The sequence below is a fragment of the Pelecanus crispus genome, chromosome 2 (genome assembly GCF_030463565.1).
Source record: "Pelecanus crispus isolate bPelCri1 chromosome 2, bPelCri1.pri, whole genome shotgun sequence".
NCBI classification, from domain to species: domain Eukaryota; kingdom Metazoa; phylum Chordata; class Aves; order Pelecaniformes; family Pelecanidae; genus Pelecanus; species Pelecanus crispus.
Window position 1 is genome coordinate 142,841,885 of NC_134644.1, and position 15,492 is coordinate 142,857,376.

The 15,492-nt window shown below is 37.1% G+C and overlaps 1 protein-coding gene across 1 annotated transcript in view; it reads left to right on the plus strand.

The window, feature by feature from the left end:
* Positions 1-6,688, plus strand: part of ZBTB10 (zinc finger and BTB domain containing 10) — a 28,228-nt gene extending 21,540 nt beyond the window's left edge. Inside the window, exons 3-5 of the mRNA XM_075706140.1 lie at positions 1,150-1,323; positions 3,435-3,610; positions 6,383-6,688. Of these exons, the coding sequence (XP_075562255.1) occupies positions 1,150-1,323; positions 3,435-3,610; positions 6,383-6,688 (656 nt within the window). The remainder of the gene's footprint in view (positions 1-1,149; positions 1,324-3,434; positions 3,611-6,382) is intronic.
* The last annotated feature ends 8,804 nt before the right edge of the window (positions 6,689-15,492 follow it).

Here is a 15,492-nt window from a genome sequence, read left to right on the forward strand (position 1 = left end):
TAAAATGTACAGTCTTAGGCTTGAAAGTAAAAATGTATCTATTTGCTATAAAGCCCTTCTCAAGACTTTTCAGAACAGTGACACTGGGAATCCAGTGTGAGGACCTGAGCACCATCCAGACAAATAAAATGAAATCTGCCAGTTTCCACTGCGGTTTGTTTATTTAACAACTCTGTGCCTGTGAGGAAAGTAATGGATTTATGAGTTCATGTTTTCCAACAAACTCCTGTCTTGGGGACTGGGGGGTAGATTGATTTGCACTCTTGACAGAAGAGTCTTTGCCTCACAGTATGATTTTGTCAAATGCTTAGTGCAGCTTTCTTGGGTACTATTTATAGTTCTCTGTGCTGTGTAATAGTGATTCCATATTCACTCATGCAATTCTTAACTTGTTACAAAAGTATAGAATTAAATAAGCAAGGATCTTTTTAAGGCACTGTTCACTTCTGAATTATTTTGCTCTTTTAAGAGGAGGAAAAGCTACAAAGACCATGCAAACTGCATGAAGAGCTTGTCTAAAGACCAAATGTAAATATGCAAACTAGCCTTTTAAGCTGGTGTATTCCAAGTAATTATGGTCTCTTGAATTGCTGTGGTTATAGATTAATGGAGATGATTTATTCAAAAAAGGATTTAGACATAGCTGTGGGATACTTCATATAAAGAAAGGTATTTAAAGTACTTTATATACCACTGAGATATTTCAAGGCAATAAAGAAAATCACACCTCCAGTAGAAAACATTTACTTTTGTACCAGCTAGGCTGCCTGTGGTAGACCAGATGAAGTCACTGCATAAAACAGTTGTAAAGAGAATCCAGTGGAAGACTTTTTAGCCCTGTTATGATGATAGTGAGAGAATAAATATCCTTACCATAAAAGTTCCTGTAGTATGAAAAAGGCTTCGAATTTTTCTCAGGATGGGAAGAAGAAATGGTACTGTGGAGAGTAGATCAAAGGTCTAATTTCATTGAAATGAGGAATGCAGTTATTTCTTCATTTCACTATTGAAGATTATGTGAGAAAAGATTATAACTACTGTTTTAAGGCTTGAAACTTTTTTGTCACAGTTTAAAAAGTATATATATTTTACTAAACAACATGACTGATTAGAACCTGGGAAGCTGAAGTAAGACTGTGTCTGTAATAGGTACTTCAAGTGACTTCAAGTACGGACTGCTGCCGGGGACTTCAAGTGACTTCAAGTACGGACTGCTGCCGGGGACTTCAAGTGACTTCAAGTACGGACTGCTGCCGGGGACTTCAAGTGACTTCAAGTACGGACTGCTGCCAGAATCTTGGCCAAAAGAAGCTTGGGAAAATGGCAAGTATATCTGATGGAGAGGAGGTTGTTTTTCTGCCCCTGATAGGGGTTCTTTATTTTCCTGTGTCACTACTGGTAATACTTGAATAATTTATTTAGAGATCTATAAGATTAAGTGTGTACGTAATCTTCTTCTGTATCACTTGCCTTTCTGAATAACGTAAATAGGAGTACATACTTGGAGGGAGAAAAAGGAATTCAAGCATATGGAAGAGTAAAAGCAGAACATGATTTATATCAGCTCTTGTATTGTACCTGAATATGAAGACACCTGAGGTCTTTAATGATCTGATAGCTTTCCCCCACCCCTTAGTAAGCTAATGACAGATAAATGGGCTTTGAAGTTGAACACTTGGATGATGAAGATACAAAGTTAAATATCATTTTTTAAGTAGATCTTGGAGCATACTTCTTGCTATTAAAAACTTCATTGCAGTAAAGGTTTTGAATTCAATGCAGCCATAACTAAAGCCCTCTTCAGACAAACCCGTGTTCTGTAAGCTACCCTTTCACAGCTTATGTGCCTTCCTTAGCAGTTCAAGCAGGCAATTATCTGTAATTATTTTTCTGTCCGAAAACGTACCAGAAAAAACACCACATGTAAAAGAATTATTGCTAGATCCTTAGAATACATGAAGTCTTCAGTAAAAAGAGGATCTTAAGGACTGGGTAATAGTAATGCCTACCTCTTCTCTGTAACTTTGAGCTATTACTGGGATGTGGTTTATGGTTTACTTTAAATATTTTGGTTTTTATAGTGGAAGAAATTGGGTCATGAGAAGGTGAAACTCAGTAGCAGGCAAGGGATTAGAATTCGAGTCTTAGGAGGTCTGCCTGTTCTTAAACCATTAAATTCCCATATATCTTCCAGCCCTGATGTCTGCCTGTCTGTCATAGCCCTGTTGATGTATATAATACTGCAATTTAAAACCTTTCTTTGAACGTATTTTTCCTCATGTAAGCCATTACGTGACATTATGTTGACATGTAGCTTGCATGAGTGCTCCGATATACCAAGGCAAACCTTTGAATATTAGCAAAGTTTAACTTCCATGTTACGATGGATTTTGAAGCTGGGAGGAGGCATCTTAGATATAGGTATGCGGTCCCATGCACATAACACGCAATTATTTCTGCTTTCTTCCTGCCAGCATGAGCGTTAAACTCTTACACATATAATCGTGTAGCCTTAGCCAGTGCTTTTTGGATGCTTCTGGATGGTTACAATCATGTTCATAACTTATCTCGCCTGTAGTAAGTTGAGTTAGTACTCTATTCTCAAAATAATCCTTGTATTCCTCTGCGACCTTCTTCATAGCTGTCACGGCATCCTGTGCTTTTCTGTTTCACACAGTAATAGGCAGCTGTAGTAAACCTTTGAGCAAACTTAAGTTATCCTTGGTCCAAGGATATGTAAATAGCTTCTCACATCATAAGGAAGAAGCTGGGTATTGCTACTTCCAGAAGTTTTTTCTGCTCTCTATTTTTTTTTCTACTGTTAGACTGAAATAGACTTTGGGTAGAGAATAACTAAGATCTGAACCAATAACTTCCCTTTTTAGCTATTTCAGAATTATGCTACCTCTTACTGTCCTACTACTTTTGTCAATGTTTGTTCTTGCTTAGTTACACTTTCTTTTTTTATTTATTTGTAGGGTCAGATCTTGGCAGGCAGTTCCTGCACGTAATTCTAAACAGAATATTGAGAGAGAAGATTGTAACTATCTAAATGCTGCAGAGCTAGAGGGTTTCTAATCCAGAATAAAGTGTTTTCTGGTATACATGACCTCTAGAAAATTGAATACTGCTAGCTTGTAGTTTACTCTGATTCATTAAATAAGACTTCTTTTCAAAGAATTGATCTGTACTTCTGTAGTAAAAATTCCTTGGTTACAAGTAGGTATTTGTCTAGCAAGATCACACATGCAGAACCTACAGTATTTGTGGTTTCTGCAGGCAGGCATTGTCCTGATTTGGCTGATAAAAAGTCATGTGGGTGCTTTATTGTTTTGGCACCTGTTTATTTTTGCGCACCGCAGAACACATGTGAAACAGGTTTTTTTGTGTGTGTGTTTCATTATCTTTTTTCCTGATGGCTTATTTTCTTGTAGGCGATTCCTCTGCTTTAATCATGAACAAGTTGAAGTGTCCACACTGTAACTATGTAGCCAAATACAGAAGAACACTAAAGAGACACTTGCTCATTCACACAGGCGTGAGATCTTTCAGTTGTGACATCTGTGGGAAGCTGTTTACTCGAAGAGAGCATGTAAAGAGACATTCCTTGGTAGGTAACCTCTGAGTGTGTGTGTGTACATGTATGTACGCACATGTACAAGTGGGTTTTTATGGTTTTTTCAGATGTTTTGGTAGTTGGGAGAAACACTGTTCTCTGATTTGCCATGATGTAAATTGTTTTATCTTAAGCTAAAATGGATGAAGATAAACATCTTTGTGATAACTATACCTTTTATATTCTTAATGGAAAATGCAGTATCAATTGTTGCTGGAATTCTGATAGAGATAATTTCAAGATGATTTGGAAAGTGACATGATAAAGAGATGCAGTATATGTAAGTATTCTGTAGATAACGAAAGGGAATTTTGGCTTAGCGTTACTGCGATAGAATAGCGTATCTTCTATAATGCTGCGTCACCATTTTCTGTGAGGACACCCTCTTAATCAGCAATTGCACAATATCTTGGGGTAGTTCTGATCTACTTATTTCACAACTAGACAAAGCTGTAGTACAGTATCTGCTTTAAGATTTAGGAAAGAATGAAAAATATCTGAGATGCAGAAAGTAAATGCCCTTCTGATTTGCATTCTACCAATACCATAAGTGTCAGCTGAGCTTACTCTGTCCTGTGCATGTTGCATAACTCGGGATTTGACTTGAGTACTCTTTATCTGAGGATCCAGAGAAAGTATTATCTGTCTTGGGTATTCTGCAAGGTACTTTGTATCTAGTCTGTAAGGAAATGGACTTCATTACAATGCTTACTGTATAATATCCAAGGTGTGTTTTAGGAGAGTAATAAAAGCAAGATCATATTGGTGGTGAGAAGGTAATAACACTTCTCCAAGCTGTGATTTTAAAAAACTCATTTTGCAACATGTTTTGCAGATACTCAAAATAGGTTAGTACATGGAATGGGGTGAATTGCACTTCTCCATTTTGGTAGCTTTCCTCAGTCCTTTGAGAATCAGTGGACCGCCTTGCTCCCTCATGAAGGTGGTCCATAAGTCTCCACAGCCTCCTCGCAGTTGGCTTTTTGTTCCTCAGTGAGTAGAAAAAGCGGTTGTGAGCTTCCAAGTTGTAATGCAGATGCAGAAAAGAGCTTTTGGCGTAAGTCTTCCTAACTTTCCTTTCTAGCTTGTGCATCATGAAATGGACTTTCCATTAGCCAGTAATATTATTACAAGTAAATAATAACCTGAGTCATATCAGGATATAATTCTAGAAGATATTTATAAGACCACTGTAATAACTGTAAGTATTCCTTAATACTTATGGCGTATGTTATTAGCTCCTATGTAAATTTTAGAATCAGCATCTTTCTTATACTTCACTGGGCTTCTCTCATCTTAGATACATCTCTTTCCACCCTGCTACTGCTGCCTTTCTTCCTCCTCCCGTACCATCTGGTGAAGGCTTAGATGCCTGAAGGAACAGGAGTACCTATGATGTTACCGAGTCTGAAGGACATTTTGTTCTGTAGTGCATGTAGGTGACTGTGGTGATGGAGGTGGTGATGGTATGGAGCAGCTCTGCAGCTGGGCGCAGGAGCTTAGGTCATTATCACCTTATTGGTGGTAATACTATGTAAGATGTCCCAGCAGCTACTCTACTTCTTCCTTTGTGGCTAAGCAGAGAAGATAGCACCAGTGGGTGGTAGTCAGTCTACCAGGAAGAGTAGAGTGGGACTTGAGGTTTCTGTCCTGCAGTATCTGACTAGGTCTTGTAGCTGAAGATTTTTTTCCCCTCCAGGAAAGGAGATCAAGTCAGACAGGGTGAAAATAGCTATACAGTGTGCTCAGCCCAGCCCAGTGCTTTAACTGAAGTGTGCTCTCCCTGATGGAGTCAGAACACTTTTCCCCCTTCCCCCCGCCCCCATTCAACAAACACCTCAAACATTCTGCTTTGTGTGAAACATTATCATAACAAGTCTAGAGGCTGAGGAAAAAAACATATAGTATCAGCTGTACAGATTATACATTGGGACTAAAGTAACTATTTGTATCTTGACCTTGGTTTTTTTCCCTCATCTGGGTGGTAATTTCAGTTTTATCTAAAATGGCAACTTTTTCAATGTGACCTCAAATGAGATATTTAAGCACATGGGAGTAACCTGTTGTGGGGACAACAGGTAGAAGGAAGTCTTCAACTTATTTTTTTCCAAGATGACAACTGTTATACATGGTTGCTGAATTCAGTTATCTGTACAAGTAGCATACTCCCAAATTCAAATTTAAAATTTATGTTTAGTCAACAGCAGCCTTCTAATTTTACACACAAGCTCACTCTACATACAGGACAAAAAATTCACCAAAGGGACGTGGAAAGATGATGTTGGGTTTGGTTGCGTTGGGAGGAGGGTGTCATGGAAGAAGGATCTTGCTCTTTGATTTCACACAGAATTTAATAATTCCTGCTTGTTCTTAATGTTTCTAGTACTTAAAACTGTAAAGGCAATTTTCTAAATGAGAGATGATCCTGTGTTCAACATAAGTGCTTATACTGTTCTCATTGCCTTTCAGAGTCTTGTTCTGTACAGTGAGTAGTCATAAAATGAACACTCACCTGCTTACGGAACAGACAGCTGTTCAGCTACCCGCTGAACAGTAAGCAGGTAGTTTGGTTGTGGCCAATAGCTCGTGTAGTCAAAATGGATCTGTAGTAGTACTTCTCTTTCTCTGAACAGTGTTGGGGTATCTTTCGGAAGAGTTCAAAAAATGAATTTTTGTATTAGTAATTATTATTAATAGTTTTCTAGTACTACATGCAAATGCAACCTGATATGCATATTTTCAGCTGTTCACATTTCTCTTCCATAGGTGCATAAAAAGGACAAAAAGTATAAATGTATGGTGTGTAAGAAGATTTTCATGCTAGCAGCCAGCGTTGGAATAAGACACGGATCACGACGTTATGGAGTTTGCGTAGACTGTGCAGATAAATCTCAACCTGGAGGGCAAGAGGGAGCAGACCAGGTGCAGGACACAGATTTCCCTAGGGATGAAGAATATGAGGAAAATGAAGTGGGAGAAGGTGATGAGGAGCTTGGTGATGATGTAGAAGAACAGAATGACCAGTCTCGATGGGATGAATCTGGGGAAGTTTGTATGCCTTTAGATGACTGACAGAGCATATGACTTCAGGGTGCCGCAAATGGACACTATATGGATTGACTGTTTGACTTTTTGGACTGAAGGCTTGCGAAATATGGTACAGGCTGGATGGTAGTTATGTTGCTGTGAAAAATGTAGGGTCAAAGCCTTATAGCAAAAAAGGATTATTAATTTTTTTATGATATTTGCACAGGACTGTACAGCATACAACCATTTGGTTGAATTATACAGAGTCCTCACATCTACAGTCAGTTATCAAAAGAAAAATGTATTTTTTATTATTTATAGGATATAGCTACTTGAGTCCTATTCAGACATAGTAGTAACTGTACTTATGTTACACATTCATGTATCTGTTAACATGAATGAAGAAAATTGCAACTTGGTATGGAAATACAAAGACAGCTTTCCCAAATCCACTTGTACTTTCAGTGAACCAGTGAAGCTAATTTGGGCTAGTGGCTTTGTTTCCATAAGCATGTCTTTGCCATACAAACCTTACCTCTCCCATACTCTTGATAGGTGAAAGCCAATCATTTAAATATGCATAACAGATAATGCCAACACCGTATTGAAATTTGGTTTTAAAACTTTTGGCGCTATGCTGGCAGGTGGTATAGGTGATAAGCACTGGAGAAGTTAATAATGGCATTAATTTAGTGTCTGTTCCTTCACAGTTTTGAATTTTCGAGAAGGTTGTTATTGATTCATCAGTTCCAAAATGATCTTGCAGAAGAAATGACCAATAATGAAAGTAATAGACTGATCAGAGCGTGGGTAACTCTTCTGCCACTTAGTCAAAAGAGATAGTCATGCTAAAAGGTATCTGACGTAATAATGTTTCCTCCCTCCTCTAAGGCCCCCCTCCTCTCAAACTTTTTGACTTCCCTGGTGTATACCTCAGTCCCACAGAATAAAAATACAAGGAATGGAGAAAGTGTCATATTAAACAACTTTTTGGTTGCTAATTTCGTACTTGTCCGGTTTTTGGCTAGTTTATGTGATGTGAGTTGGACACTAGGCTGTTGTGCCCATCGTTCGTCATTAAAATGAACACAAACTATTTTTTATTCTTTTGTACTTAATGGGTTGTTGCTAGTGTTTAATATAAACCAATTACACTTAACTTGTTGACTTAATTTGCTGGAATTTTTTTTTTTTAAAAACAAAAAGTCCAAAGCAAAATAATGCTCTTTGAGTTGTCTACTTTTCAGGATGATATGCTCCCTACACTCTTTATTTCAAATTTTCTAGGAGGCATTGCAACTTGAATTTTTGTAGCCATGTGGATTTTTTTTCCTAAGCTCGTAATATTGTACCAATGATTTCAGGCCTCTTTCATAGGGAGGGGAGGGCATTACACCTTCATCTTAAACTCCTCTGTGTTGTCTAGCCTAAGGCAAATTAATTCAGGCAATCATTGGAACAATGTATCTGGTGTACTATTATGTCACAAGAAGTAAATATGCAGAGCATTTATCATGACACATAGCTAGGCCAGTGTGACAGTACTGTATAAAAAACAATTGAAGGTCACCATATTTTTCAGCTTTGTTTAATTTTAAAATGAGTATATTTTTTCCTATTTTATATCGGGTAACTAAATTATGCTAGTTGTGTGGATAACTTTGAGCTATGCTTTGACGGACAGAATCTTAATGGTGCTCCATCTGATCAAAGTTGGTATGTATTTAAAGAGACAAGCTTTACTGTTGTCCTTTACATCAGTAGAACAGTAACATAATGTCAAGACATTGTTTTTGCTGATTGAAGCTGAGATAAGTTTGAACTACAGTTATATGGGAATTAAAATGCTTTTTTTATCATCCACTTGTTTCATTGGTAGTTTCCACATCACTGTAAACCTGACAAATTATTAGTTTTTTGGTGGGGGGTGGGAGGGTGGGAAGGGTGGGGTGCCTTTTTTTTTTTTTTTACACTAAAGAATACATCTTATTCTCATTGTTCTAGACTGAAATGAGTAACGTGTAATTCTGGTGGGGTCCAAAGTAGAAATTAGTTGGGCAAAGATGATATGGATGAAAAAGTATTTTAAACATTAATGTTCTGCTTTGTGAATATGTAAGTATAGCATAAAGATTTTTCCATCCCATTTATCCCCTATAAAACCATAGTTTACAATTGGTAGATCTGTCTATATATATAAATATATATATATCTGAAATTCACCTAAATCTGCTTTATTAGAATACTGCTCACTTAATGCTTAGAAACTGGACCTGGCTCTACATTCTTAATGTATTTTCCTTTTTTTGTTTTGTTTTGGTTTTTTCCCGCAAGGTATGAACTTATTCTCTTGGAACTGAATCTTCTTTTACTACTTAAATCATTTATGTATATCTGGTAAATTATGACCAAATTTGTTGTTAGACTGCATACAGTAAATTGAAATATACACTTGGTACACTACAGAATTGTTGTGCTTTTGTTCTGGTTATATTTGGAAAAGCAGGCTTTAATAGAAATTAGTGTTATTTATAAATACTCAGTTATTATTCACTGGCCTTAATATTCTGTTGCATTGTGACAATCATTGTTTCCTTGGTAATACTTAACTGCTTGCTTTTAGAAGTTGCATGTAATTGCCCTTGGTAGGATTGGAGGGAGAGGGATGACTATTGAAATGTGATACTAGCTCTTTAGCAAATGGTGTGAAATAGTTTAATGGGGATCCACTGTTCTTGTGTTGGAGAACCAAAAGAATTTGTTTGGATGCTATCTGCAGTCTGGATTTTCTGAGCTGTTTATTCACAAGTTATTTTAAATATATTACTTTGATTGGGGAGCTCTAAATTAATAGAAGTGAAATTCCTAAGAATTACCTTACAAGGGACAGCTCAAGTTTCTTTACTATTTTAAAAAGTAGGAAGAGATTTCTGTTTGCACTAGAAGTTGTCTTCACCTTAAGAAATGCTGGAGCTATGCTGTAGTAACATGGCAGTGTATTTTAGTTTGTCTGGGTTTGGGTTTTGGGGGGTTTTTTCCCCTTTCAAAAGAAGAAAGACTAATGCCCTTAAACTGTCTTCCATAACAAATTAAAAGATACCCAGACTTTCATTTTTGTCTTCTGATTAAATACTTCTCAAACCAAATGTCTGAGATTTGCTTATTTGGGACAATGCCACATGAGTGTTTTTATGAAAAGAATCATGTGTGCTATAAAAACAGACAAACACAGAGTTCTGATGTTGGGATTTGCCCCTTTCTATGTTTTTTTGTTTGCTTTCTGGTCTCTTCTGTCAGTGGTGGTTATCTTCTAGAAATAAACATACAGAGCACTTTCTGGCAGGGAACTGTGATGCAGGACAAAATCAAATCAAGAAGTAAATTCACTTTGATTAGAAGTCCCTGTCAAAGTAGGTGTGATGTAAGGAAGACAGACAATGTAAAACACGTTTGTCTTACACCAATGTTACTACAATGCAATAGCAAGCATTTTTCAGTTGTAATGTCAGATGCATCTCGCAGGAAAAATTACTTTTTTCAGTTGTGTAGAAAACTTTCATAGTTCAGTTTGCAAACAGATCTTCTAGTAAAGGCATTTTCTGAAGTAAAACCGGTTTTGAAAGCCAGAAGTGCTATTTGGTTGTCAACACAATGATGCACCCTAAGAAGTAAGAGTTGAAATTACTGGTCCCCATAGTATACTGTTGCTTTTTGAGACACATATACTTCTGCAAATGCACAGTTTTCAGGTATTATTACATGCCCCTCTTCTTACTGAAAAGAATAAGCATTGAGGTGAAGAAAAGTTTGGGGCTGGGATGCTGGCATATGGTAGGATTCTAGTTGATTCAGCAGTAATGCTGTTAGCAGGAGATGCTTTCTTTGCCTAGCTTTAAGTTGGTAAGGCTTTTAATAGGATTTTCTTTAATGAGGCCAATCTCTGTGGTTTGCTTGCTTTAAGTTTGTTTCACTTGACTTTTCCTGTTCCTGCCACTCAGTAACACAAGACTCCCACCTGTTCCAAAATATTTCTGTAGTCTGCTAACTCCACACAGATGCAGAATTCACTTTGCAAGAATTTTACCTTATTAGCTCTTCCTTTGTACTTTGTATTTAAATGGCTTTGGAAACTAATAAGAGAAATGAAAGTAAGATAACTGATACCACCACCAGCCTGAAAAACTTACTGTGCCAAAAGAAAGTGAAAAAGGAGAAAAATGTCAAATGCAATGTGATAAGAAAAAGACTTTTGGATTTGAGTTGTTAGAATTCTTCTGGTTTGCTGCTTGAATGTTTCAGACAATTCACTGTATTTCTCTCTAGCGCAATTTGGTGACAACTTTCTGATGAAGAAGCTATGCAAGAAGCCCAGTTTTGAGTTTATTCGGTGTCTCCAGAATGCGGTTCAGGCTCTGCAGAGGTAGTATCACTGAGTAGTTTTCTGTAGATATTTTACCATATACCCTTCTGTGAGCATCCCTCTTCACTATGTAATCTGTTATCCATTTTTTATTTGATAAATGTTTGCTCCTTAGAACTGAGATTTGCCTTTTATATGTTTAATAGCACATTAGTGTGTTCCACTAAACAATATGGTAAAGGTTAAATATTGACACAATAGATAAAAAGAAATAAGTTGGTTTTTATATAGTATCCTTTAACGAACCTGTAATAAAATAAGTCTCTTGTAATAAAGAAAATACAGGTTTGAAATCCAGGGGCATTGCTGAGCTGAACCCTTTGAGATGTTGAAGATCCCACATTTAATTCACTATGGGTTTTTAAAATACTTTTATGTGGAAAAAAGGTAAAAATATACTAGAAGGATTCTATGACTTAAACTGGAAAATAAAATTGGCTTAACGAGTACTTTGTATTTAACATTATTGCAATTTGAAGTGAATGTTTAAAATAAGCTATACATAATGTTTTGCTTACCTGAATTGATTTGGATTAGCCACTTCAGAGTACAGACATAAGTTATCTCTCGTTAACATTGGTATGTAAACATAATTTCAAGACTTCTAATACTATGTGCACCAGTCTTTAAGTTATCATACTGCAAATAAATTTGAAAAATAACTATTTCATTCTATCTATTTTTATCTGTGCCCTGCCTCCTCACCCTCCGCAAGTAGATGCAGAGAGATTTCTTTGGATGGATAAGTGTTAACATACTATCATTTGCTGTAAATGACTTAATTTCTGCTCCTGACATACAATAGAATTTATAGAAAACAGAATTTATTTTAAGGTTGTGTTTTAAACTTTGCTCATAGTAAGGCAGATCACTTTAAGATAACTAGTTTCCAGATAAGATGTTTATACCTAAAACTGAATTTTAGGCAAACTTCAGTGCAACGTTGGAGCAGATCACTTAAGGGATACTTTGGACGCAGTCTGGTGCATACCAGAAGGATTGGATTCCCTCAGAAATGCAGTTGTACTGTGTGTGCCCAAAAACCTTTGCTTTGGTGTTTTGTTCCCTCCCTCCAGCCCCAGCAACCTGAGATGCTTGGAAAAAGTGCTTTCACCTGGGTTTCTCGAAAGCTTCTTGACTGAATAATGCTGGATGGGTGTTTGAACTGATCCTTTGGCTTCTGTTATCTTCCTAGAAGAATGTTATTTCTGGTAGGTTATGCACAAGTGGGTTCCTTCCATTAAAAAAAGATCAGCCCTTTGTCAGCTCTTTCAAAACTTGAAAATTTTCTGTTTGTCCTGTAGAGAAAATTTTAGGTTCCATATCCTGGATAGGCAAGTCTGCTTGTATGTCTTGACTCGGATACTAGGGGTTTCTGAAGACTAAGGCCTCTGTCTGCTTAGCTTTTCCTGTTAGCTGGTTCTGCACAGCTTTCTCTCTGATACGTAGGTAAAGCGCATAAGAAAATTGTCTTGTGGGGGACAATAGCCCTGGTTTTGGGGAAAACTTGGAAAATAACTTGTAGGCCATTGAAGAAACTTCTGCATTACTTTTAAAATTACCTGAATGGTGTTTCTCAGAGAATTGTTTCAAGACTTGAATGTATATTCACTTCTTAAGTGCTGTGTTGTGATGTTTTCTTGTTAAATTTATGTAAGCTGTTATGTTTTGTCTAAGTATGTTAGGAAAAGAGCCTCAGATTCCATGGAATAGTGTTAACTTTGGAGCTAGAAATGAGAAGCAGGAAAAGAAATGTTAGAATTCAGCAAGTTCAATCTAATTAGATAAGAATTAACATTGGGACAGCAAGCAGTTGTAGAAGATGAACTGCGAAATTTGTTGGAGGTTCATGGAAAAAAAGCCAGTGCTGAATGAAATGGTCTCTAGCCGCTTTCTTAATGGACCTGAAGTCTAGCTGCATTCATCAAGGACAGGAAAAGATGCTTATCTTTTGCTGTGTGGTTGAGTTGACTTGCTGTAAACCCCTTAACTCTTAAAATGCTGGCATTTAAAGGATAGACCTAACATCAAACTTTTAAGCAGGCACCTTTTTCTAGCCCTTTAACTTGAAAACACCTACAGGATTGACTGTTAAGAGATACCAAACATGCTGAGAAACAGCCCAAATTCATTTCAAATCAAATGAAGCGGGGGTTTTTTGAGCATATAAGCAATTATACCACCTCAGTGCATTTATTTCCCAAATTCATACAGTAGAGGCACGGTACTAGTTCAGTTCATTCAAAGATTTTATTGATACTGAATGCCAAAACTGTGAGCTTGATAGGAAATGGTAACTGCATCCCACTCCTATTGACTCTTAAAATGCCTCTAGCTTGGAAGGGTTGCTTTTTTCGGTTAGTGTGTGCTGCTTTCTCCCAAGATACTGTCTCCCTGGGTTACAGCTTGTTCAAACAAGCCTCAAGTTCCTCCTCCTGGGTATAGATTGCAAAATGTTATCAGTGAAGAAGTGTCACAAAATAAATCCTACCTGGGAATGTTTTTCTTGTTGTGTTTCCCATTGCTGAAATGTCGGGAGTACATTTCTGAAGCGCTGCTTTAATTGAAAGATCCTTTAATTAACTATTTTTCTTAAGGAACGCAGATTTGGTGAGTGACCTGCATGTCCTCTTCGAATGTTGTCATACCATCTTTCTGCAAGTTACTCTCTGCATCCATGTGAAAAATCAGACTACTGAGGTCATAGGATATAATATTAATATATCCATGCATTTTTGTTGTCTTTCTCAGAAATCGAGGTACTTGGAAAAGAGGGGGGAGTGGGAAGGTTTATCTTTAACCTCACAGTAATTGGAATTTAGGAAGATGCTTGCTTTTAAACCTTACTGAGACCTGATATGCCAAGACGTTTTTAGACTGCATGGGATATATAACTTTGGCTACGTTTGCAAAAATTACCATTGCCGTGTTTAATTATATTTTTTCAAAGCTATTGGAGTTGTAATCTCAAAGTCATCTTTACTGTCATGCCTCTAACATAACTTACAACTTTAGAGGATCTACTCACTTTCTAGAAGCAGCAAGATATGAATAGATAATGTTCACAAAGAAGTTGTTAGTAACCCTTTCTGTTGAAAGGTATTATTCTGCCCTGGACTTCTCCTCGAATGATGGTTTTTACTGTCTGGAAGGTGTGGAAAGGAGCATGGTGCCCACTGTGCACTCATCGGGGAAAAAACCTGTTAATCTGCAAAAAAGGCATATATATATATTCATACTGGAAGCAGACTTTTCCCTTGGAATATCTTGCACCTTCCTCTGAAGCATTCTAGTTTTGAAACCTGAATAGTAGTATAAAGAGATCACTAGTCATTCAGAGCTGGTATGGTAATTTTGGTGCTTATCCACCATTTAAGTTAATAAAAATCTGATCTCATTATAGTGCTGCACAGGTCTTAACTGCAGTTTTTACTGTTTGCACTGCTTTAGTAGCTACTGAAGCAGTGTGGTCTGATTACAGTGTTTGATGGGGCTTTTTAAAAGCCCTTTTGTTGTCCATTTGTGCCGTGGCCTGCTGGGTAATCTTGGGGAGGTTATTTTGCCCCATATGTGTCTTTTCCCCGTTACATGATTGTCCCTTTTTGCTGAGATACTTCATAAAGCTCTACCTAAGTACTGAGAAAAAGGCTATTCAAGAGCCGAAGTACTGGAGTACCTGTGTAAATCTGTGGTGTTTAATGAGAATTTTGGAAGTTCCTCCTCTTTGATGTAGGTTTAGAAAAGAGTCTAAAACTGAATGTGGTTTTAAGTTACCACATCAAATGATTTAGAGTATATTCATTGTGATGGATGATGACTCATTTCTTTATCATCACAGGCTAAAAATCTCAAACAACTGTTCTCTAAGAAAAACTTCTATCTGTTTATCTTGCACCAGATACTCTTTTTTTTTTTTTCTTTTTCTCTCTTCACAGACTGGAATGCTTCAATTGAGCTCGTAATTATCTTTTCTCTACTTCTGTTAGCTGGCTCTGAAGTGATTGTCCCTCTAGATCCACGGACTTCCTTGCTGGGGACTTAAAAACTCTGGAAAGGAGTTCTGTAGGAAAAACCCCAATGGAGTTAGGGAGAACTGGGTCTGCTCAATGCAAGCTGATAGCTGCAAAACACACTTGATTTTTCTCAATGCAATCATAATAATTAAGAATTAAACAATGGAAAAAGAATCATGACATTATTTAACATAAGTATCTTCTGCTGGGCTGGGTGGGGGTATTTTGTGATGCTGCCTTTTACTGATGTTAATGAAGGTGATTGGCTTTCCCCACACCTACTGAAGGTACAACAGTTACAGTAAATATTTAAAGTGAATGCATCATGGACATCAGAAAAACAACTCTGACTGTAAATTGCCTGCAAATTTGGTGTATCATAAAGATTTCTAGCATGCTAGAATACTTATGAAATT